The sequence below is a fragment of the Dysidea avara genome, chromosome 6 (assembly GCF_963678975.1).
Source record: "Dysidea avara chromosome 6, odDysAvar1.4, whole genome shotgun sequence".
Taxonomy (NCBI): domain Eukaryota; kingdom Metazoa; phylum Porifera; class Demospongiae; order Dictyoceratida; family Dysideidae; genus Dysidea; species Dysidea avara.
In genome coordinates, this window is record NC_089277.1 from 13,151,087 (window position 1) to 13,178,997 (window position 27,911).

The 27,911-nt window shown below is 37.9% G+C and overlaps 1 protein-coding gene across 1 annotated transcript; it reads left to right on the top strand.

Moving 5' to 3' along the window:
• Positions 1-27: 27 nt before the first annotated feature.
• Positions 28-27,047, top strand: LOC136259207 (uncharacterized). Its single transcript, XM_066052691.1, has 9 exons — positions 28-6,515; positions 8,209-23,445; positions 23,501-23,617; positions 23,683-24,003; positions 24,094-24,314; positions 24,419-24,497; positions 24,547-24,719; positions 24,779-24,844; positions 24,895-27,047. The coding sequence occupies exons 1-9, from the start codon at positions 33-35 to the stop codon at positions 26,891-26,893; spliced, it is 24,696 nt and encodes an 8,231-aa protein (XP_065908763.1). The 5' UTR covers positions 28-32; the 3' UTR covers positions 26,894-27,047.
• Positions 27,048-27,911: the final 864 nt, after the last annotated feature.

Consider the following 27,911-nt stretch of genomic DNA (forward strand, 5'->3'; position numbering starts at 1 on the left):
TGGACTTTGAGAAACAAGATCAATATTTCTTAATGGCATTTGTTAGTGATGAAATTGGACTGAATGGGTCAGTAAATGTGCTGATCAATGTGACTGATGTAAATGACAACAACCCTTTGTTTTCTGATGACAGTTATACAGCAGAGATAAATGAAACTGCACCAGTTGGAACAGTGGTAATCAGTACAAATGCAACAGACAGTGACAGTGGTACTAATGCTTTAATCCGTTATGAACTCTCTCCAGATTTGTCTCTGTTTGATATTGATTCTAGCACTGGATTAGTTACAGTTGCTGAAGACCTCATCAGTATAAACCAGTCCTTGTACTTGTTAGATGTCGTAGCAACTGATAGTGGGGAAGTATCTCTTTCATCGACTGCAACTTTGCTAATAAGAATATTGACTGCCAATAGACCACCTGCTTTTATCAAGGATCCTTACGAAGTTAGCGTTAGTGAAGATGTGTCTGTTGATAGTATGGTGGTGCAGGTACAAGCCATTGACCAAAATTCTAATGGAAATTCTGAAATAGTTTACTCTCTTGAGCCCAATGACACTTTTACAGTGAATCCTACTACTGGCAATATCACTACCATTGAAGTCTTAGACAGAGAAAATATATCTTTGTATACTTTGATTGCAACAGCTACAGATGTCACGATTGTTCCACCATTAGATGTGAAGGTTGAAGTTAGAATTACTGTTACTGATGTGAATGATAATGCTCCACAGTTTGATGAAAATACGTATAATGCTTCTTTGCTGGAGAACAGTACAGTAGGCACTTCTGTGTTAATGGTGTTTGCTACTGATAGAGATATTGATGCAAATGGAGCTGTCACTTATGCAGTAGTACAGGACAACTCTGATGGAAGTTTTAGTGTTAATACAACTTCCGGGGAGATTTTCCTCCAAGAAGATATTGATTTTGAGACCATCACAGTTGCTCGTTTGGTAATAAGAGCTCAAGATGGAGGCCTAATTGGCATGTCAGCTATGATTGATGTTGTTATTGACATCGTTGACGTGGATGATAACCCACCTGTGTTCAATCAAAATCGGTATATCATAGTGCATTCAGAAGATCTTCCTGTTGGATCTGCCATTGTACAAGTGTTAGCAACTGATGCTGATCAATTAGATAACGCTGCCATACAGTACAGACTTCTTAATGACACAAGCTTATTTAGTGTTGACCCTGAAAATGGCACTATTATGCTACAGTCTCCTGGACTAGATCATGAATCTGTTCATAATCATATACTAATTGTTGAAGCTTTCAATCCATCCTCGTTTCTATTTTCTGCTTCTACTAGAGTAGTTATCACTGTGACAGATGAAAATGACAATGCACCTATTTTTCAGCAACTTTTTTACCAATTTAATGTCACAGAAAATTCTCCAACTCAACAGCTAATTGAAACTGTGATAGCAGAGGATAACGATGCATTGAAGAATGGAAATGTGACTTATGCTGTAACATCAAGATTTGTCTCTATTGGACAGCTAACAGGTGAACTGAGACTGGCAGAGATTTTAGACAGAGAAACAACTGATGTTCTTTCATTTGAGGTAATTGCTGTGGATCAAGGATTTCCACAAATGACAGGCAGAGCTGTTGTAAATATTACAGTGATTGATATAAATGATAACCCACCAAAAATAAGTGTTGGCACTTCTCAATTTGTGTATGAAGAAGGATCAAGCCCAATTCATGTTGGTGGAGATGTTATTGTGACGGATGCTGATGATAGTCTTCCACTTCAAACGTGTAATATATTGCTTCATGGGGGAAATGGATTCATATCACTTGACAATGTTCCATCTTCAATTAGCATGATAGCTACAGATGATTTTATTGCTTTAACTGGTCCAGCATCTGTTGCTACATACACTATTATTTTGCGTACTTTGCAGTTTTCAGCTGCTAACCTTCCTGAGCCTCTTGGAGGACAGCGCACCATCAGTATTACTGTTTTTGATGGTACATTTACAAGTTCTCCAGATGTGATTTTGATTGATGTTGTGTTGATCAATGATAATGACCCAGTACTTGATCTTAGTCATAGTTTGGCTGGCTTAGGTTTCAGCACCACTTTTGTAGAAGAAGGCATCCCAGTTGGTGTAGTAGGATTTGATGCTACTCTTAATGACCTTGATGAAGATGGAGAAATAGTGTTTATAAATATTACCCTCAATGGTATACTAGATGAAACACTAGAAACACTTGTGTACTCAGAAGTAAACAATATTTCTGTTGAAGTCCACACAAATCATAGTATCAGTATTGTCGGTCCCGGTACTGCTGATGACTTTGTGTCTACTCTAAAGACAGTGACATATGTGAACTATGCAGATGAACCATCACTAGGGATACGTAACATCACATTTACAGCCTTTGATGGTAGGTTTACAAGTGCAGTCACTGTTTCCATTATTAGAATCCAGCTACAAAATGATCAACCTATTGTGTTCCTTGGTACAACCCAAGATGTGTTGATTGAGTATAGTGAGTCAAATGAATCAGTCCCCATCACACAATCAGGCTTTTCCATAACAGATAGTGACAATACCATGCTTACATCTCTTACTGTCAGCATACAAGATTTTGATATGACCATTGATAGTTTACTGCATGCAATTCCAGATGAGTTGAATCTCACTGCAGAAGTGATATCTGGCGACTTACAAATTATAGGAGCAGCTAGCTTGTTGGAGTATACTGAAGTCTTAGGTTCCGTAATGTATGCTTTATCCAATGATGCCAATGAAACATTTGAAGATATCCTGAATGGAATCATACCTCGAGTGATTTCAGTTGTTGTAAGTGACGGAATCACCACCAGCCCTTCAGCAATGACCACTATTGTATTTACAGCTGTTAACAATCCACCTCTTATAACCAACATTAGCTTTGTTGCCACCTATATTGAGGAGGGTAGTCCAATACTAATTGCACCATTCATTGTGGTAACTGATGTAGATTCAGCTAACCTGACTAGTGCTACAGCTTATATTGAAAATGTTTTAGATGATCAAATGGAGGTTCTTCAGGTTTCACTATCCTCTCCTCTAATTAGAATTATTTACAATGAAACTAGTGGTATTCTATCCCTCTTTGGTATTGCTCCTGTAGAAGAGTATCAGGATTTACTTCGTAATTTGTCATACGTAAATACTAACTCTGAACCAACTGAAAGAGGTAGGAGAGTTACAATCAGTGTTAGTGATGGAGAGGCATCTGGCGTTGCTACTGTTGTAGTGAATGTAAAGCAGAGAAATAATCTACCAGAACTGAGTGCTGTTATCCTGAATAATAGTTTCATAGAACAGGGTGAACCTGTAGCTTTAATTACAAGGGTAGCACTAACAGATGAAGACGATACCATATTTACTAGACTGACTGTTATTCTATCAGGTGGTTTAGATGGAGCAAGTGAAGAAATTATTTTTCCAATGCTAGTTAACATTAATTCAACAATGTCTTTTGTACCTCCTACAACTTTGCAGTATGATGTATTCTTTGAACCTAGGAATTTTGGTACAGCAGCAAATTACATTGAATTATTGGAAGGTATATCTTACAGCAATGCAGCCCAAGAGCCCAGTATAGCAACTCGAAGTATTAGCCTAACTATATCAGATAGCAATGATCAAAGTGCTCCTGTTTTAGTTTACGTTGACGTAGAGCTAATTAATGATAATCCACCAGTGTTTGCTCGTACAACTGAAACAACTTCTGTAGCTGAAAACAGCCCATTAAATACTATCATATTCACTGCAAAGGCTACTGATCTTGATGAGGATGCTGAAGTTGACTACAGCATTGATAATTCTTCATGTGATAGTTTTTCCATCAATTCCACATCTGGTGATGTGAGTATCACAAGTGTATTAGACTATGAAATTGTCACTCATTGCGACATCAAAATTACAGCTACTGATGGGACCTTTAACACTTCACTGATATTGCTGGTAAATATCACCGATGAAAATGACAATGCCCCTAGTTTTGTAGAGGATACTTATGGAGGTGAAATTTTAGAGAACCAACCTATTGGAACTAGTGTATTAACTGTTAGTGCTACAGATATTGACGAGGGAGATAACGCTGTGATAATGTACTCCATTGCTGCAAATGTGCCATTTGGTATCAATCAAACTGGATATATGTTTACAATTGAGGAACTTGATTTTGAAAATAGAAATTTTTACTCTTTCAGTGTACAAGCTGTTGACAGCGGTTCACCTTCTATGACATCAACTGTACCAGTTAATATCATGGTCGAAAATGTCAATGAACAGCCTCCTGTTTTTAATGAATCATTACCCACAAGTGTTTCAGTACCAGAAGACATGCGTGTAAACAGCACTATCGTAACTATTAGCGCTTATGATCCTGATGGAAATTCATCCATTCTGTACTCCATTGTGGATGGAAACTATTCAGATGTTTTCTTAATTGATGAGGTTACTGGTGATTTGATATTAGTTAGGAGTTTAGACAGAGAAGCTGAAGACGCATATCGGTTAGTGATAGCTGCTATGGATTCAGGAATACTTCCTTTGCTGATAGAGACTTCTCAACTAGATATCACTGTTGTAGATGTCAATGACAATTTTCCTATGTTTGTACAGAGCTTTTACAATGTATCTATCACAGAAAATACAACTATTGGTACTGCAATTGTTCAGTTGACTGCAGTTGATATTGACACTAGTACTAATGCTGTCATCTACTATAACATCATCTCGGGAGATAGTAACGAAAAGTTTGGGATTAATTCAAGAGGAGAACTTTTTGTACAGAGTGTATTAGACAGAGAGACAGCCCAAGCATACCAACTTGAAGTTACTGCCAGCAATTCACAGAACAGAAACCCTATTCAAACTGATATAGCTAATGTTACCATCATTATAACTGATATCAATGATAACCAGCCTGTGTTTACAGATATTCAGTATAGATTTTCTGTTGCAGAAAATGTTAGCATAGCTACCGTAATAGGTATGGTGAATGCCACAGATGCAGATGAAGAAGGTAACAGTGAGCTGATTTATGAAATTCAGTACCTTGACAACTATACTGTACCTTTCAACATTAATGATAATGGATCACTGAGTGTTACAGAAATTCTTGATTATGAGACAATCCGAAATTATAGGTTTATGGTGATAGTTACTGATCCAGGCAACCTTTCTGGCACTGCAGCAGTTTTTGTTGAAATACTGAATATAAATGATAATCCACCTGAGTTTTTCGGATTAGATCAATCTGGCATATTGCATACTAGTGTGGTAGAGAACTTACCCATTGGATCAAACATTACCACCATTGTAGCTATTGACAGGGACTCCTTGGGTGATTTGAGTTTTGGCTTAACGTACACTATTTTAGACAACCAAGACTTATTTCAAATTGATCCTAATGCTGGGGTTGTTACATTGATTGGGGATCTTGATTATGAGAATACGACAGAGTATAACATCACGATATCTGCTTCTGATAGTATTGAAGGTTCGCTGGTGTCCACTGCAATTTTAACAGTACTTGTTGAGGATCAAAATGAGTTCAGTCCAGTATTTACCATGGATGGTTACAATGTAACTATACCAGAAGATACTACCGTAATGTCTTCAATTGTCACAGTGACTGCAGTCGACCTTGATGGTGGTTCAACCTCTGTTGTGGAATATCAGCTTCTTGATAGCTCAACCTTTACCATTAATGCTAGCACTGGCGTAGTTCAATCTGTTGTCTCATTGGACAGAGAAACAACTTCATTTTACAACCTAGTTTTGAGAGCATTTAATCCATTTGGTTCTCCTCCTCAAGAATCACTTTCTAGCCTTAATATTACTATCAGTGATGTGAATGATAATGCTCCCATGTTTCAAGAAGACATGTACATTGTTTCAATTCCCATTGGTACTCCAGCTGAATACTTCATCACCCAAGTTAATGCCACTGACATTGACACGTCCAATGTAGTTGTGCAGTATAGTATAGTTAATACTTCAGTGCCATTCACTATATCACCAGATGGATCTATATCTACAGCAGCTTTGATAACTGAGCTTGGAATGTATTCTTTGCTTATTTCTGCTACCGATAATGGTGATCCACAGCTTACAGGTTTTACTGTGTTGACTATTAATGTTCTGAGAATTGCTGACTTTGAATTTGACATAAAAGGAACTGGATTTTTAGTATCTTCTTCATCGCTACAACAATTTGGATTCTTTGTAAATGCAGCTCCTGGAGAGCAGGGAACTTTAACAGCCTCTCTTTTAAACATCTCAACTACTGAGAGCTATGAAACAGCTTTGCCTGAAGCTGCGAGAATTACAAAGGCTGTACTTCTTAAGAATGTGCTGTATGTAGGCTCTAGAGTTATTACAGTTGTTGGTCAAGTTGCTGATGAAATCAGTGGGATTCGCTGTATGCCAGCTAGGCTACTGATCCGTGTAGTACCTGATAGTGCTCTGTCTGAAGTCATTAATTTACCCCAGGTAAGTATATATATATATATATAAATGATAGTTATGCTGTGTTTTCATGTACTGTAAAGGGTTTCATGTATTTGTATCATGCAGTATGGTAGCGCTGTATGGTAGGAATCCTATACCAAAAAAAGTTAACAAACTAGTGAATATAAAAATTGTTAATTTAGAAATGGAAGTAGGGATCAAGCGATAAAAACTACTGAAACAAGTGATTTGAATGATGGCAACTATTACAACATAGCTTTGTGGGGAAATCCCTACTTTGGCATTGAACATATATGGTGACGTGGTGAGATGCCAATGTAAGGGTTTCCCCACAAAGCTATGTTGTAATAGTTGCCATCATTCAAATCACTTGTTTCAGTAGTTTTTATCGCTTGATCCCTACTTCCATTTCTAAATTAACAATTTTTAAATTCACTAGTATTTATATAAATGATAGTTATGCTGTGTTTTCATGTACAGTAAAGGGTTTCATGTATTTGTATCATGCAGTATGGTAGCGCTGTATGGTAGGAATCCCCCCAAAAGAAAATAATAATATATATAACTAAATTCTGCCAAAAAGATTTCAGCTTTATGTGACAAAAATACGTGCTTTCACAGAAGTGATGCAATGTATCTAACATTTAAAATAAGAAAACTTTTTTAAAAAGCACCAGTAATAGATTTAAAAAACTATCTTCCAGCCTGACCATAGTTAAGTAGAGGTTAAAAAAGTAAAAATACGCATCATAATTATGTTAATTATGTGAAAATAGCAAACTTACACATAATTTGGTTCTAACAAATGTCTGCTCTCTGCACCTTGTTTTTACTTTAATAATTCTGAGGAAACCTTGAATTTTTGTATCATCATCACAATATTTATTTGGATGTCTTGCACTACTGTAAAAGGTAGTGCATAGCTGCACTTACAACTGATGAAAAGATGATGACTTAATAATATATCACTTGAGATATCTCCACTAAAGTCTCACTTGTGAAGATAGCATAGAAAATATACTGTTGTACACTGTCACTCTAATAAAGCAGTCACTCTAATACAATAGCTTGCATGATATTATACAGTACAGTAGTAACTGTACTGTATATTAGGGATCTTTCTGACAAAATATAATATTGGCCAGAAACCAGCCACACAATATCTTCATGGTACCTCGGCAGTATTGGTTAGGTATAATCAAGCCCAAACGTGTCTTCAGTACAACCTGAAAGTGTACAAGGAATTTTGAGTTAGATTAGGAATTATAGAAAAAAGGTAGTGAAACAAGGAAGGCCGCCTACATCTGCAAGTATACTAGTGGACATTCAATCCCTAATTCAGTTTGGTACCCATGACTGAATTAGGGATTAAATGTCCACTAGTATATATGTGGGTGTAGGGTGCAACCTTCTTTGTTTTGTTACTTTTTTTCTATGGTCCCTAATCAAGCTTAAAATTCCTAAATTTTCCTAGTACTTTTTCTAACAGAACAGCCATACTCATACAGTATATCACAGCTTGCTATAACAAAAGGTAAAACTGTATATCATTAATCCAATCCATCCGCTGGAAAATAGCAAAACAGATAGGATGGTATTACAACATAACTAACGGCATTTTTTAACCATCACATGCATGGATGACTATGTTCTTGTTTCATTACTTTTTAGTTATTTCATTGCATGGTTTCTACTTTATTTTCTGTTACTGTAGGTACATGTAACAGCTATTTCATCCTCCTCCAATGGCTTGATAGAAGCTAGTATTACACTGCCGGAACAATGGTTTACCAATTCTAGGCTGACTACTAATGCAAGTGCCTCAGTTGACATTAGATTTATAAATTCTTTCCAACCACCTATGTCAGTAGGAGTAGTAACACTTGTTCAGCAACCCACAATCTCAATAACTGAAGATGTGGCTGCTGTGGTTCCAGTTGGAATAGCATTTCACAATGACCTTCTTATGGTTCCAGTATATGCACACGTAGTATATTCGGTTGCCACATTTGGTGTACTGTGTAATGTGTCAGATGGCATGAGATTTGAAATGGACCGTGTTGAAGTTGGCTCAAAGTGGAACTATGAAATTAGACAGCAGTTTTCAAGTGACATTAGTATTGTTGCAATGCTCACTGATCCAAGCTCTGCAACAGACAATCCAGCATCTGTTGAAATTCTCTTCACTCTTGCTCTTAGAGTTATGTCTAATGCTACAGCAAATCAAAAGCAAACCTTCAGTTGTTCTGTACTGTACATTAGTCATGTACTAAATGAAAAAGTGCAGCTACGAAACATGGTAACTGTACAACCAGCAACTATTTATGACTACTTTGATAATGATCCTTTTGTGGGGGAAGTACAGATAGAACAGTCACAACCAGTTGCTGTCTTTCCATATGCAGCACAATCTCAGTTGATCAATACAGCTTATTTCACTGGTGTAGTAGTATCTGTACCAGTAAGGCTGTTAGTTGCATTTGAGTCAGGGTTAATAATGTCTACCGTTGCTGATAACTGCTCCTCTTTAACTGATAGTTTGTCTATTGAGGAATCATGCAGTAATGTAATATTAACAGGAAGTGAGACACGTGGAGAAGAAGCTGCTGTTGTGATGTTGTCTTTCCAAGACCTATCTTCAGATATAACATTTAGAATTTGGTTTCCTACTTCATCTGCTACTTTGATTAGTACACCAGCTGTCCTTAGTGCAGTAGATGGATGGATGGGTGAAGATGTGAGTGTAGGAAGTTGTACTCAACAATATCAGCAAGGAAAACTATCTGCATTTGCCAATTTTTCATTTTCTAATACCTCTCCACAATTTGACGTTGACATTTTCAGCCTAATACAATCACAGTTGGTTTCATCAAATGACTCCATAATAGGAATTGGAAGTGATGGATCACTAATAGGTTTGCAGCCTGGAGAATGTGAAATAACTGGTGGCATTAATGTTGCTCCACTAACAATTAATGTATCATCTTCACCAGTGACTATAGCTAGCTTTAATGTTCTCCTAACTACTGGTATATCACTTGTGCTGCCAACTGATCCTTATGAAGTATTGTCTGTGTTGCCAGCAAGTGCTTTTCTGCTGCAAGATTTTAATATTGATAGAGTAATGGTCTATGTGATTGCTGGGGTAGTATTTAGTGATAGAACACGGTATTTACCTACAAGTGGTATAATTATAAATCCACTAAATCAGACAGTGGTTACTACAGGTGAACTAGTTGATCTAACTGTTCAAGGTAGTGGAACTGGTTTTGTTGAAGTCATGTGGCAACCTCAGTGTAACTCTTCTATACTAGCCTCTACCACTGTGTCTTTGACAACTGATCTACCTGATCCAAGCCATGTTGAAATCATCCTTAATGCCACTAGAATATCAAAGGTTGGAAGCCTTGCCAGTCAGGCTGGTGTTTCAGTGGCAGCATCAGTGCAAGCATTTTTGGTTTACCCAGATGGTGCTAGGGTGGATGTTAGTACTGATGGCAGACTTCAGTTGGATTTAACACAGGCTAACGACTTGATCACCACCTCACTTTCAATGAGTAATGACATTGTTATTACAGTTGCTGAAGCAGCAACAAGTGGTGTAGCTATTGTTACAGCTACTGTGTCAGGCCATTCTGTTACAACACAATTTAACATTACTGTTGTGGAATTCAATTCACTCTTAATATATGCAACTCCCTATCCCATCTATGATGGGTCTGATGTCAATATGATCAATCAGTTACACCAAATAGCCAACACTGGCATGTACCAGCAAGCAATGCTACACATGCTAATGATCCTGAGTGACAATTCTTCTGTTGAAGTTACATCTGCATTTTTGTTCTATGAATCTAGTGATGAAACAGTGAACGTGAGTAGTAACATAGTAGCAGGAATATCTCCAGGAAGGGCTACCATTGGAGGACGTTTTGGTGACCAGTCTACATCACTTGAAATAGAAGTGACAGAACTACTTGTTGTAATATCTGAATTTACTAATTTCACATTAGGCACAGATACACTAAGTGGAATTAAAAATCTTCACACAACCCAACTTCATGTTAGTGCCATATTTAATGATTCAACCATATATAATGAATTGGTGGTAGACAACAGGGCTGTGTATCCAGGATTACTAGCATTTTCCTCCAGTGTACCTTCTGCTGCATTGGTCGATCAGTTTACTGGGGTTGTAACACTTCGTGATAATCATTATGACATTGTAACAGTTACTGTACAGTCTGCTCTCTCTACTGCAACTGCAGAGTTCAGTTTTGCTTGTAATCTGGTTGCTGAACCTGGAGATGTTGATATTGGCTCAGAGACTGGGGTTCCTGTGCCTCCTCAAACAGTTGGAACCAGTTTTATCCTCCCAATCTATGTGAACACTGGTGGTCAAAGGTTAAGAACATTTGACTTGCTTATTTTATCTAATTTTAATGTACTGCAGTTGCAATCAGTAACAGAAGGTACTGATTTTGTAGCTACTCTCACAGTAGACAGCAATCAAGATACTGTTAATATTATTGGTATGGGTGTTTGTGGAACCACTTGTGACACACAGGAACTGATCAATATTGCAAACTTGAATGTTACTGCTGCCAGTACTGGCATAGTTCAGATTGAGGGACTAGTCATTAGTCTAAGTACAGATGATGCAGGAGATTCTCCGCTTAATGGTGGTGTTGCCAGAGATTTTGTTGCAGGAGAAATACAAATTTCAATCATGGATGAAAATAGCAGAAGGAAACGTTGGTTAACTCCGCATAACATCCACCATCATTATAAAAGACAAACTGATTGTCGACCATCACCCAACTGTAATTGTATTATCCCAGGAGATCTCAATAGAGATTGTATATTTGATGCCAGTGATGCGTTATTCTTACTAAATTACCTTGCTGAAGAAACGTATGATTTTCAGTTATCCAACTTCACTTCTCAACCAGATGAGTTTGATGTTGACAAAAATGGTGCAGTTGATTTGTCTGATGCTTACATACTTGAAAGAGTGTCCTTAAATTTACTACATTTACTAACCAATGTGACTGTCATTCCCACACAGTCAAATCAAGATTGTACTTTGGTGATAGGTGCTACTTTTGTTAGCCGACAAACTACAAGTGGAAGTCTTCTTGTATTCTTTGACATATCATTACCATTTGACCGCACCTTTATGGCACAACAACAATTTGATGACTCCGTATTCTTGCAAGGCCAACTTATTCCTAACAGTAAAAGCTTAATTGTACAGGGTGGTGTAATATTAGCTGCATATGTCAACCAGGGTCAGTATGTAGCCATACTGAGAACCAATCTTACCTCAGAAAACATTTCATTGAGTGTGATACAGGTAAATCAAGATACTGGACAAAGTTCCGGCCTATCTCCCTCACGAGTTCAGCCAATGTTTGGGTTTCCTAATCCTCCATTTGAGTATCCTCAAAGTTTTGATATAGATCTTCCACTTAACGACCCTGCAGTGGTAGTCAATATTCCTATTAGCTATGGATTCAACCCTTTCACTACATTTGATAACAGACTGTCAAACGAAATTTGTACAGACACGCCTCCACCAGTGTTTAGTAGCGTTAACTATACTGCATCTGTTAGTGAGAATCAGAATGTAGGAACAACTGTCATTACTGTTGCAGCAACTACGGTAACATTTTATACCATTCGTTATTCAATTGCATCTGGTAATGAATTAGGATATTTTGCTATCAATGATGATACAGGAATTATCACTACTAATGTGCTATTGGATGCTGAGTCGAATGAGACAATGTTTATGCTAACTGTAGTAGCTATTCTTGTAGGCACTGAACCAAATACTGTTAGTAATGCCTTGGTGTTTATCACTATTACTAATGTTAATGAAGCACCAGAAATCTTAGCTACTGGAATAGTAGAAGTCGATGTTACCAACCCAGTTAACAACACAATAGTTAGTCTAGTAATAGTTGATCCTGACACATCTGATGCTAACTATTCTGAATTGACTATTACAAGTATTTATCCACCATCATCACTGTTCATACTAGTTGGTAGTAGTATACTTGTCAATGCTCCATTGGCTTCTGGACCAAATACCAACTACACACTAGACATTCAGGTCACAGATGCCATAAACTCTAGTTTATTCTCTACTGCTTCTTTTGTAGTATCAGTTGTCAACATAACTGAACCTTTCTTTGATATGGTAGCATATACTGTGGATATACCAGGATCAACAGAAGTTGGAAATGTTCTTACAAATTTTAATCTGAATAGTCCACTTGGATCAACTGTTAATTTTACCATTCTAAACTTTACTGATATATTTGACATAGATGCTAGTCAATTAATACTAGCAAGAGCATTTAATATTGAAGAAGAAATTACTTATGAGTTTGATATTGAAGCTCTTGTAACAATAGCTGGAGAAAGCTATACAGCTGCTGCCATAGTCCAAGTCAATGTGTTTCCTCACTTAAACATAACTGTAGAGTTTACAATGGATTTGTTTGTTTCTTCAGTACCAGAAGGATCTGAAAATGGTACTATTTTCTTGCAAACAGTAGCAAATATTAGTAATGGATTAGCAGATATAGCGTATAGCTTTATTGATGGTAGCAACCTTCCATTTATGATCAACAATATCACTGGAGAAATATCAGTGTCAGGATTTATTGACTATGAATCTGTTCCCTCCTACAGCTTTGTTGTAACTGCTACATTACCTGACAGTACATTTGATACTGCAATAGTTATAATCAATATCACAAATGTCAATGACAATCCACCTGTTATTACCGCTCACCCATCAGTCATAGTCCTATCGAATATTTTACAGAATACTAGAATAGCTACAATACAGTCAACTGATGCAGATGGTATTGAGGATTTCAGATACTCTATACAGAATAATCATATTGGCAGCATTGATGAAATAACTGGTGAGATTAATACTACACAAAGCTTATCAAACTTGGCCAGGACAGTACAAACTTTGACAGTTGAAGTAACAGATGGTAATTTTACTAATTCATTTAATTTAATTGTAGTGATATTACATCAAGTTTATAACTTAACATTGTCAGAACAACAGCTAACATCATCCACACGGTCAATACTGATGTTTGCTAATGAGATTGTTCATGATATCATGTATGTTCCATCTCAACTGCCCAGTGTGTTTGAGCTAAATTCTACAACTGGAATGATATACCTCAGTGAAACTTTGGATTTTGAAACAATCATGTCATATCAGTTTACTGTTAATGTGACATCTCCCATCCAAGAGGTGGGAATTGATGTAGATGTTACTGTGATAAATGAAAATGACAATATTCCATTGTTTGCTGATGAACTTTACAGTGTTTCTCTACCAGTAAATGTCCCCATTGGAACACAAATTATTCAGCTAAGAGCTTCTGATGCCGATCTCAATCAGCTTCTATTTGGCATTGACTCAAACTACACTTTTATTGAAAGAATTGATGGGTTAACAGGAATTATTGTTACAACAGAATGCATCCCCCTATCAATAGAAGACTCTGTCATAACTATACCGGTGTATGTTACAGATGGGTTGTTTAATGCATCTACTGTACTGACTGTAAATGTTACATTTCCCATGGGTGTTACCTCTTGTAGTGTTGCCAGCATTAATGTTACTTCAGAAATTGATATTGAGTATAGTGTAAATGGAGGAGGGTTTTTAGTCAGCACTGATGAAAGGTTGTCAAGATTGATGTATTCTCAAGCATTCAGTTTTCTATCTGAAGAACCAGGTACACTGACTGCTAGAGTTGGTGAAACACAAGACAGCATTAGTAATTACCAGCCACAGCATTTAATGGCAGAATCTGTGTCAGCAGTATTACTAAATGATGTGGTGTATTATGATGACCCAATTGTTGAAGTTGCTTTACAAGTCAGAGATGCAAGATACAGTGTTAATACACTACTAACCATGGTACGAATTCTAGTAACACATCCAACCACTAGTAGCATATCTGCATCATGCACGCCACGTGCTCCAAGCAGTACTTGTATTGCATCTGCTAACATACCTAGTCAGTGGTTTACAACAGCTTGCAATATTTCTGTGCAGTATGGTATCACCCACCAAGATGAAATGTTTGATCTTAGTACGGTTCAGGTTATCCCAGCAGTCAACTTCACAGCGAACTACACTGTTGTGCTTACTGCTCCAGCAAGACCATTGTATAGAGGCAACAGATTCACAGTTCCAATTGTAGCCCATACTGGCTTTGCAGCAAGGTCTTTTCAACTACTACTGACAAGTACTGCTGGTATTTCAATTGGTAATATTAATGTTGACATTGACCTGTGGTCTCTAAGCACACCTAGCACTGTTGAAAACACAGATGGCAGTACTACTACTTCATTCGCAGCAACACTACACACTGAAGTAGTTCAAACAATATCACGAGAACTTGTAGACACCTCAACCAACTTGGCTGAAGTTATGTTCACTGTTCAACAGAATGCTATGGAAGATACTCAGTATTTTATTAACTGCACTGTTGTACAGTTAGCAAATATTTTTGAGAGCATCCTGACAGATAATGGACCACCTACTGCAGTTTGGATCACAAGAAACAATATTGAACTGCAAAGAGGCAGTGTATTAGTAGCAAGTGACCCAGTAATTGGCTTGTTTGCATATTCATCTCAGTCTGAAATAATTAACACTGGTACCACTAGATCCCTTGACATTCACCTCCTCACAGCTAAAGCAGAAGATGGGTTAAGAGAAGCAAACCCAATGTCATGCAATTCATCAAATTCAATGGCTTTGGAGGTTACTGGTAACTGTCAATCTGTTACTATTGACTCTGGTCAAACTGAGGGTTCACCACTAGTCAACGTTTCTCTTTTCAACTCTGGTCATAAAGTTGTGCTTCTATTCAGAGTGTGGTCTCCTGTTAATTTTAATTTACAATTGTCTGATGCCATCTTAAGTCCAATTGCTGGATGGCTTGATCCAGAACAAGGTTGTACTCAAAAATACCAGAGAAGTATGGTTAGGGTAGACTGTAGGTTTACTAATGGAGAAATGACTTCTAATGTTGTAGATGTTACTGCACATTACACAAGTCAACTACAAGTACTGAATTCTACAGTTGCATCATATCAGGATGGCTATGTGTCTGGAATTACACCTGGTAATACCACAGTGGTTTTGCAAGTTGATGGTCAGATACTAGCTAGTAGTAGTATTGTGGTAATTTATGAACCTGTGGATGTTATAGCACTAGACACTGCAGTAGTAGCATCCTTATCACTTATTCAATCAGCAAACCCCATTCTACAATACGATACTCATTTCATCAATGTATTTGTACAAGATGTGCTGGAGTTTGAAGGTGAAGAAGCCTATGTAGCAGTTGCAGCAGTAATGTCTGACTCTACTAGATTCCCTCTTAATGCAAGTCCAGGTTTGTTAATCAACCCACTGGATACATTTGTGTTTGTTCTAATTGAGCCTTACACCATACGTGCAAGAGATTCTGGAAGTGGAGAGCTCCTTCAAGTTAACTTAACATCTGGAAATTGCTCTGCACAAAGTTTGGTATTCAGTCAAACAGCATACATCAACATATCTCTTCCATTACCAGTTAGTTCCATTCTTCGGTTGTCATCTACAGCACTAACAAAAGAGTCAGATGCAGCAACTATGATTGGATTGCCAACTTCAGTTTCTTTAAGGACATATCTTGTTTTCCCTGGTGGACGCCAATTAGAAATGACTCTAGACAGCCGCACTGTTTACAACTCTACCAATGGTCTCAACATCACCATGAGTAGTACAGCTGTCACAGTAATGGCTAATGCTAATGCAAGTGGATCACAAACTATTACAGTAACCTATACACATGTTGACCTCAATAGTACAGTTTCTGTAGATATTGTTCAAGCATTGGATATCACACTAGAAGCACATCCATTCCCACTATATCCTGGTTCTAATAACTTCCCAACAACTACACTGTATCCTATTGCAAACACTTCTCTTTGGGAGCAAGCCATGGTATTTGCTAAATTAGATCTAGATAATTTTCCTTCAAGAGACATCTCTGCTGACTCTCATTTACAGTTATCATTGAATGAAACATCTCCTATGGATTTAGAATTAGAATTTCTCCAAGTATCTCAGTCTCAAGTTCTCAACATAAACTCTGCTACTGCTAATGGATTTGTTAACATTACGGGAACATATGGTAACATTATCAGCAGTAGTCTACTAAGGATCACCATATCCACTATTGCTGTAGTTGTTAGATCTATTGATAGCATATCACTTGTGTCTGGAAGAACTTATATTGCTGGAATACAGGACATAGCATCAGACCAAGTAATAGTATCAGTGACCTTAAATGATTCTACTCAATATATAAACTTGTTTAGTGCAGGCGTGCGACAGTTGCCTCGACTTCTTCAGTTTTCCACCAGTAACAATACTATTCTCTCAGTTGATGAGTCAAATGGTGCACTGTTACTACATGCCAACAGCCATGAACAGCAGAACATCACATGTACAGTAGCAGACAACACAATATCTTTAAATTTTCTAGTAGCCTGTAATCTGGAGCCTGATGTGGGTGATGTTGATCTTGGAAATACTGTTGGATTACCACTAAACCCCCTGACTGTTGGATCCACTGTATCCATACCATTGTATATAAATGCTGGTAGTGTTGGAGTGGCATCACTTGATATTTATATATTTTATCCTCCTGATGTTTTAGATATCCAAACTGTTGAATTATCATCATTGACTAGTAGGAATCCTTTTGTAAGCTCACTCAATGATCCACCTGGTGTAGTGGCTTTAGGAGGAACACTTGATCAAACCCAAGCACGTGGTACTATATTAATAGCTACACTACAAGTTGAAGTTGTAGGTTCTTCCACTACTGTAGAGTTTACAGGAATGATCAACCAATTTCATGATGTTGATGGCATGCTTATTGGAAATGGGGGTAAAATTGTGGCTGGTAATATAGTAGTTGATATTGTTTCCAGTAATAGTAGACGAAAAAGAGCAACAAGTGACTCTGTCCCCTTGGTGTATTCAAGACAGCGCAGAGTAACTTGCGGTGATCCTCCCTGCTCTATTTGCCCAGACACCAGAGAAATTGGAGACATAAATTTTGACTGTGTCTTAAATGTTCAAGATGTCACATTTTCTAGAATATACATTACAGAAGCTCCGTTAAGCTTTACTGGTTCTCTGGCTTACTTGTTGCAAAATGTGACTGATGCACAACGTGCTGCACTGGATTCAGATCGTAATGGAGTAATCAATATTGATGATGCATTTTACTTGTTGAGGGTAATATTTCGTCTACTGAGGTTTATTGGTGATGGAATGGCTGTATCCAGACCACCAGAATGTGGATTACAAGTTAGTTTTACACTGTACAATAGTGGTAATACTTTGACTGATGGATCAGATGCTGACAAAACATTTTTAGGATTACTGTTAGCAGGTGACGATAAAGGCTTTCAACAAGTATTTGATAATGATTCACTGGTTACAAGCCATCGTTTACCACTCAATACAGATACTGGTTTGTTTGGGGGCATAGTAAATACTACATATATTGGCAACGGTACTTTTACTGTTTCATTTGGCCGTGAGTTAGTACAGTATAGTAATATTGGTATATCACTTGTGCAACTAACTGTTGATGACTTGGACAACTCTAACTTGGCAAGACAAGAATTTTTACGAGGCATACCACAAGCACCTTATATGTATGCTAGTTCATTTAGGGTGGATGCTGAGATACGTGGTTCATCCATCACTTTGTTAGCTAGCAATGGATACAATCCTCTATTTGTTGTTAATTCCTCATTGTCAGAACTATGTGATTCTTCTGTGACTGTCGCATCTACCCTAACAAGCATTATAGCAAGTAGTACACTACTTGCTACAAGTGTTTCTCCCACCATAATACCTACTTCCACCAGTACTCTACTTGCTACAAGTGTTTCTTTCACCATAATGCCTACTTCCACCAGTACACTACTTGCTACAAGTATTTCTTTCAACATAATGCCTACTTCCACCAGTGTACTACTTGCTTCAAGTGTTTCTCCCACCATAATACCTACTTCAACCAGTACACTACTTGCTACAAGTGTTTCTTTCACCGTAATGCCTACTTCCGCCAATACAGTACTTGCTATGAGTATTTCTTTCAACATAATACCTACTTCCACCAGTACGCTACTTGCTACAAGTGTTTCTTCCACCACAATGCCTACTTCCACCACTACACTACTTGCTACAAGTGATTCTCCCACCATCATACCTACTTCCACCACTACACTACTTGCTGCAAGTGTTTCTTCCACCATAATGCCTACTTCCGCCAGTACAGTACTTGCTACAAGTATTTCTTTCAACATAATGCCTACTTCCACCAGTATACTACTTGCTACAAGTGTTTCTCCCACCATCATACCTACTTCCACCAGTACACTACTCTCTACTTCCACCATCATACCTACTCCGACCATAGTTCCTGAACTTCCACCCATTACACCAATGATAGTGGCAGGAGCAGACATAAAGTTAATAGGTCAAACATTAGGTAATTCATCAACCAACTACAATCAAGAATTTGGGCTGCTTGCTGCATCATCAGAAAATGTTGAAATAAGCTTAGGAGGGTACACATCACAAGTGCTCATCCAGAAGGCACGTCAACCAGCAACAAGATTCAGAGCATCAGTGTTACATCATAGTAACAGAGTGTGGTCAGATGGGAGAACTGTTCCTGTGGTATTCCAAATACATGATGAAGACTGGAGCAGTAGAGTACAAGTGAACACTCAAATTAACATGCATGTCACCTTAATCTCCAGTAGTGAAAACATGGTGTACAACTGTACTCCCAATAACAATACGGGCATGTGTACAATAATTGTAATATTTCCACAAGAGTGGTTTAATGACATATCTGTTCAACATGCTAATTTGACTTACATGACACCAGAGCCTACTTTAATTACAACACTACAGCTACAACCATTTGCCACTGTAAGTTCTATAATCAATCAAGTTGTAGTAGAGTTACCATCGAGGACCATCTTTCCTGGTGAAACATTTTCTGCTGATCTTTATGCTTATAATTCTTTTAGCATCACTGGATTCAACTTAGTGTTTGAAACTGGCTCTAATCTTAACATAATAAGCAGCCAAATTGTCTCATCACTGTGGAGTTATGATGTTTCCACCAATAATCAACAATATGCAGTAGCAGCTATCAGTACTAATCCTGATGGTAACCCAAACAGTATGGGTAGAGTATTACTACTGACTCTCAACTTACATGCCGCACGGCAGATAACAGATCCAAATAGTTCATTCATTAATGGAACAGTAGTTTCTCTATCCGACACTAGAGGGTTAGTTGTGCTAAGTGACTTGGACTCCACAAGTGGACCAATGATCTTGTGGACTAGGAACATGTCATCTACCATTACTATGGTGGATATAGTGGAGGATCATCCAATAACATTATTTGCTGTTGCCACAACAAATGAAATAGTTAACACTGCTGTACTAAATGGTGTTGACAAAACAGCTGATATCTCAGTCATTGCAGGACTAGCTTCGGGACAGCTACAAGTTGTAACTAATGGTCTTACCTGTTCAAGTAGTGATATGTCTGTGCTCTCCATTAATGACCAGTGTTCTACAGTAAATGCAGGAAATTCAGAAGCACCGTATGTTAATTTTACTATCAACTACGTGAGTGTTTCTGTTGATGTCACTTTTAAGATCTGGTTTCCTCAAATGCCATTGCAAGTTGTCTTAAGTGATGACATTCTTAACACAGTTGAGATAGGCAGTTGTAACATCTACCAGAAAGCTACTATTACTGTACTAGCTAACTTCACTAATGGAGGCAGTGCTGTTCAGGATGTTGTTGTGACTGATTTTGTCTCCTCTAATATTTTATCAATGCAACCAGATATTGCTAATATCACCGATGCTGTTGTGTATGGTGTAAGTATGGGAGAAACAGATATTTGTGTGCATACAAATGAGCTTATCTTGGGATGTGCAAATGTGTCTGTCTCAGTAGAGCCTGTAACTGTTTACAACTTAACAACCATAGTTGTCAATGATATTGTAGTAGCAACAAATCCACTATCTGACAGTATCTCAATTAATGTGAGGTATCGTTTGGAAATTGAAGGGGATCAAGCTGCCGTGATTACTGCTGTACAATATACTGATGGTACTATCTTTTTGCTAGAAGATACAGAAACACTGTTACAAAGTACCAACCTTTCAGTAGTTGATACTGAAAGGACAAACATAATAGCTAGGAGTTCTGGTACAACTCGATTGAATATTACATGGCTACCTGTAGGCTGCGTGACTGGAGTACACTCATTGGCTGAAATCATCTTATCTCTGGAAGATCCAATTAGATTGATAGTCACCCCATCCTCACAAATGTTAGAAATAACACCACCTTTAGATGCTGCTGGATTCGTAGGTATTCCCACAACTCATAAAATTACTGCACAATTAGTGTATAGGAATAATAGAACACAAGATGTTACCAACCACAGCAAAACTGTGTACACCATTGGAAATGGTTTACTGTTGACCAATATGAGTAGTGGTAAAACAGTGACAGTCAGCAATAGCAGCAGTGCTCTTAGTGCAAATATAACCGTGTCATATCCTTCTCTATATCCACAATTTATCTTCTTTGAAATAGTAAGAGCTCAACAACTTGAACTATTAGCTCATCCATACCCACTGTATGATGGTTCTTTCAATGATATAATTACACAATTAAAACTGATATCAAACACTGGTATACGACAACAGGCTGCATTGCGCCTTACTCTAACACTCAGTAGCAATCGCAATTATATTGTTACTACACATGATATGGCATCTATTAGACCCATTGCAAGCAGTCCTTCTGATTTGCTGAATGTTACTTCTGTTGTGCAGATTAGCTCAGACGTAGTCTTAAGTGTTTTGTCACAGGCTGAAGGCAGTCTCATGCTCGAAGGATCATTTATGTCATCCTCCTCTATCAGTAATTTAACCATAACTTTCTCATCTTCGCAAGTATCATTATCAAGCTTCACTATAAATCCGCTTCCTTCAGGTACTCTTAGAGGTGAGTATGGCTGGTCCACCATGCATTTTACCATTGATGCATTCTTTGATGATGGCACTGTCATATCAAACTTGGTGCCATCTAATCTACCTGGTCTTGTCAACTTCATTTCCCTCAATAGTGGTGTATTCGCTGTCACTGAACATGGAATACTGACTCCATTAGCTAATACTCATACTGAAGTAGCAGTAGAAACTATTGCAATTGTGGAAAACATCCAACATCGGTACAACTTCTTTGTCAACTTGGACCCATCACTTGGTGATGTTGATTTGGGTAATGTTGAAGGAGCTCCTATTATGTTATCATCACAGTCAGTTTTACAAGTTCCAGTGTATGCCAATACAGGTCAGAGTTACCTTGGTGCTATACAATTAGATGTTAGGTTTAACCCACAAGTTCTACAAGCTGTCAATGTTACTGAAGGAAGTGACTGGGTACAAGGGATATCTGAATATAACATGGACAATACAGGTGGAAGTGTAGAGTTTGGAGGAGCAATAAATGCAGAGAGAGTGAGAGGATCAAGAGTTCATATATTTACATTAAATTTTGAAGTAGTTGTTATCTCACCAGTAATCACTAATTTGTTGACAAATGTTCTAGTTATCACATATTTTGGCATTGAAAGTAGCACCATTGGTGATGATACTCCCAGACTGTCAAGAGCAGGAAATGTTACATTTATGGTAAGCCCAGTTTCCAGTAAACGTTCAGTAATGAGGAGATCTAGAGTACAAATGATCAACAAATTTACATCAAACCATTTAACGAAAAGGCAGACACCACAGTGCACAGGTAGTACATGTGTTATGGTAGGGGACACAAATGGAGATAGCACATTTGACATTAGAGATGTATCCTATACACTAATGTACATTGTAGAAGCTACTCTAGGCTTCAGCAGCACCAGGGGAATGGAAATCATTTTGTCTACTTCTCCTGCACAATCATCTGCCTTAGATGCAGACTTGAATAGTGTCATAGACATTGCTGATGCAATTTTCCTACTAAAATCAGTGTTCAGACTCGTGTATATAGTACAAGAACCAACCATCACTCCAGTTAACCAATCTCGTAGTTGTCTGCTTGAAATATCTGTGACTCTTACAACAGGAACTGAGGCTCCAGTTGATGATGTTGAAGTGTTTTTTGATATTGGCTTACCAAACATTGAAGCTCATCAGAACTTCACATCAAGTAAACTATTAATTGGTACTGTTATCACATATAACAAGGGAAATAATTTGTTTGGTGGAATAGTGAGAGCTCAACGATCATCCCTGACTGCTAATCAATATATTGTCCAAATTAACAGCTCAATAGTTAACAGTATAGTAGGTATCTCTGTATTACAAGTGACATTTGATGCACTCAACATATCAAGACCATCACGTACTGCACAATCTTTTGGAGTCATGACACTTCCACTGGTTTACCCTCACGAGCTAGACTTTATATTTAGTGTACGAGGATACAACTTTACAGTGTTTGCTCCCAATGGTTATAACCCGCTTGTTTCTTCAGAACTTTATCTAGTGGCTGTGGACTGCAGCATAAATACAGTTGGAAATGTTAACATTTCTGTTAATTTTGAAGACAGTTTGTCTACTACAGAGTATGCAATAATCACTGTGAGCTTAGGGATATTTATTTTGGGTGTCCTAGTCCTGCTGATTACTATTTGTTCTTGCTGTCAAAGCCTAAGAGAGAAGACTTTTGGTTACCAAAAAATGATGACAAATGATTTTACTCAAGAGGACTATTATGTGGTAAGCATTAAATTTTATATTGTAGCATACAAAATCTGTGATGTGTCTTTCTTAGGAAACTCATCCCGTGACCGACATCCTGCCTGCTGTTCAACAAAAACGTCAAAACTATGAAACCAAATTCAAACTTGGTAACCCCCAAAATTTCTGGTATCAAGATGAAATGGGAATCGTGAGTTACTCACTATTAAAATATTACTATTAATTGCTATACATGTTATACTTTTGTGTTAACAGGAATTACTGCCAGTTGAGAACGATGATGAAGCAGACTACTCCAGCAGTGATGAAGATGAAATTGATGTTGGCATGCTACTACAAGACCATGATGAAATGATCCGTTCCAATGTATTCCCATTTGACAACACACAGGAACTAAAGGTTGGGGAGCTGTATGATGAAACCAGTTTTAATGAAGGGAAAAGAAAGAAAAGAGGTAGTCGAGTGAGCAGGTATTCCACTGGGAGGTTGAAACGGCACAGCAAGCCACCAGATGAAGATGAGACAAGGCTATTAGAAAATGAACAGCAAAATGGTCAGACTGAAGTAGAACTCATGGTAAGTTTACTACTAGTTAATAAGTGAAGAAAAGTATACACTACACACACAAAGTTTTGGTATAGCTGTCATATTTTACTTTTCTTCAAGACTAATGTGCTAGATCAACAGTGGCAAGAACAAGGAACCAGTACATTCCAAGGAACACAACAATCGTCAACTCCTACTGCTACTGATATAAATGTAACTGATAAGAAAGACCTCTCTCTCTTGATCACTGAATTAGTAAACTACTTGGAATCAGGAAGAGCCAAAAGTGATTTTGATGCTTTGAACATCATCCAGCCACTAAGCCCAGCACTTCAAGCAGTGTAAGTAACACAGAATTTCATGCACATTTTTTTGTTAACATACGTACCATGCATTTATATACACATACTATCAGACTAAAATATATTGTCTACATTTTATTTAGGCGCACTTGCAACACTGGTAAGAACCAATCTCGAATTGCTCTACCACCAGATCATAGCAGAGTTGTTCTTCAACAATCTGTGAGTATTCTGGCACAAAAATAATTTACTTATCTTCTTTACCCACCAGCAGGATGATGGAACAGACTACATCAATGCCAGCTACATTGATGGCCATAATCAGCAGAAAGCCTATGTAGCAGCACAGACTCCAATGGGAACTACTGTAACTGATTTCTGGAGGATGATCTGGGAACAAAAACTCACCAGTGTAGTAATGGCAGCTAATGAAGGAGAACACAGGTAAAGAATAGTACTCTACTGTTATACCATGTCTCAAAATCCTTAATTTTTTTGCTTAGATATTGGCCAGATGAAGGTAGTTCTTTATCTTATGGACCAATTACTATCACTTGCTCTAAACAACAGTATGTCATATTGTGTGTTAATTGTTACTTATAGTTGTTATTCCTTTAAGGCTGAATGACAGTTTTGTTCAGCGGACATTCAGAGTTACACAGCAGTATTCTACAGAATCATTGGAGGTGCAACACTTCCAAATTTTAGCTTGGCCTGAAGGAGAAAACCCTGCATCACTGCCAGGCTTATTAGAGGTACTACAAGACCCAGAAGTACAATATCCATTGCTAGTACATTCACATAATGGAGTCGGTAGAACAGGGGTGATGATTTGTATACATCGTGCTCTCAAGTGTGTGGGTGCTGGTGGGAAGTTAGACTTGCCAGGAATAGTGCGTCACATGCGGCAGCAAAGAGGAGGCATGATACAAACATTTGAACAGTACAAAACATGCATATCGGGTGTATTACGATACCTCCAATATGTAACTGGTTACACTACCATGAGTATTGAAGATGGGGCAGCAGCTTCACTACCATTGCTGGATATTATTCACCCTAGGAGGTCACACACAGTGACCGCAGCGGCACACCCTCTTGTTGCCAATGTTGCAAAACAGCATGCACAATTACCACGAACATTCTCTGATCCAACACTACAAGGTTCTCCACGAACAAAACGACTATACTTACAAAACATGATACCACCACCCCCTACGTACCCACCACCATACAGTGATGATGATGCAGCAAGAGCACCCACTTCTCCACAAGTACCCATATCACCTCCACCACCAATGACACCTCCTGACAATGAGCTTGGTGCCACAGCCAGTGGCCCATCACCCATACAACTAAAGGAAGACACAACTACAGAAGATACTGCTACTCCAACCACCAGGAAGCCTAAATTAAACCGTATACCAAGCATTGTAGTTGATGATGGTGATAAGGTTGAAGTTTTATTTGATGCAGACACATCTATTTTGCAGCGAGATACCATGAGGGCTTCTCAACATGACACTACAGCAGGACAATTGGATGAAGAATTACAAGAAGAAACTACAGAAGAGTCTTATGTGGCAACAAAGCCAACGATAGAGGAAGACGATGATGATGATATTTTTACAAAAACATTTGGTAGTTTGGAAAAATTACCAACTAAGAAATCTGTTGCCTCTTCTGAAGTAGATGAGCAAGAAACTACAACCACTAATGTAGAGAAGACCTCAATAGAAGAGCAAGATCTTTCAGAGCAAATCAATACAAAGGTGTCATTAGATACTGAACAAACACAGTCTTTAAGTCAGCAAAGTGAAGTTCCAGAAATCCAAGACATGGAAAATGAAAATACAGAGCCAAGCACAATTCTACCAACTATTGAAGAAACACAGACGTCCACAACTGATCAACAAGAACAACAAGAAGAGTTAATAAAACAAGCAACTGAGGTTCCGCCAACTACCCAGCAAGCTGAACTTTTCAGCCATGAACAAAAACAAACCTCAGTCGGGGATGCTGCAAAATTATTTGGTGGCATGAAGCAACAGTCCAAGTCATTCACCAATGTATGGAAACAGCAAAACTCTATTGGAGAATTTGCTAGAAAATTTGGTGGAACTAAACCACCATCAATTACTAAACAGTCTAAATCATTTAGTTACAAGCCAAAAGAGCAGACTTCTTCACGACTAGTAGGTGACCTTGCTAAGATGTTTGGTGGTCAGGACACACAACAACCACCCAGTCAACCTCCTACAACATCAACAACTAGTGCAAAAATGGAAAACCAGACACTTACTTTTACATTTGATGATGTCGATGGGGAGTTTTCTGAAATGACACTTACTCGTTCTGTTGAAACGCAGCCTGAAACAAATACAGAACCAACACAAACAGAGCAAGTCCCTGCAGATACAAGGGAAGAACCACCAGATATGTCGACACCAAGAACAAAGACGTTTCCCAAAACAGACAACAGTTCAACAGTACCTCCTCAGCCATCCAGAACTCCATGGCCATCAGCACCAAAGATATTTAATCAGAAGCAACAGGGCAAGGTTAAGAAACTTGACATGAACAAGTTTGCCATGTTTGGGAAAAGCATTCACGATTGACACATCTACAATACACTGTATTTATAATAAAGCTTGTGTGAAACAACTATAACAGGTACTTTTATATAGTTTGTCATTAATGCAGTCATTTTTATACATTTGCACTCTAAATTTACAGTTATAATAAATTATATAATAATACTATGTAACCTCAGTTCCCTTCCGCAGCAACAATATCGATATTATAATTGTACTTGTATAGCATTACTCACGATAAGAATTTTTTGTGTATATATTTGCATGTGTTGCAATGATGGGTAACTGCATAGATCTCTAGTAGCACAGTGGTAAAATAATTTAGCCACTTTTCTTAGATGCTTGCAATCAAAAGTATGGTTTATAATTTACCACCACCACAACAGTTGTGATTTAATTTAGTTATTCTTATAATCTTCCTACAGTGATCAGCAAGTTCAATAGCTTGGATAGATTTCTTTTTAAAAAGCTGGTTTTGCCTGTTATGTCTGATTCCTGCCTTGGTACTTCTACTTTTCTATATATAGTGCCTCAAAATATCCTGGCATACTATATAGACTCAAGCCTAGTTATACATCTAAGACTAACGCGGACAGTATAATTATGTAATGGTAATGATTGTGATTCTAGAGCATAATTCACATACATACTGCTTGTATTTATTCCGTCTATGTAATTTTGGTGTTTTTTATTTATTTACTGGACAGACAGACAGTGTCTGGTGCGTCCAGGGAAGCAGCCCAAAAAATACAATCACGTTACATGTACAATAATGATATCATGCTGTAGAAATAATTATTGTCAATCAAGAGTCTACGGATAGCAGCTTTAATTTAAACAAGGGCAGACCACAGGCCCCAATACTGATCATGAATAGCATTGGAGTCATTTATAGACTTGTGGTCCATTTTCTCTTGTCATCATAGGGACTTTTCGAATTAGTTGTTCCAATACTGACTAAAGATGGAGTTTGTATAGGTATGGCATAGGCGGAGGAAGAGGGGGTGCTCCAGCACTCCCAACTATTTTACTGGGGGTGCTG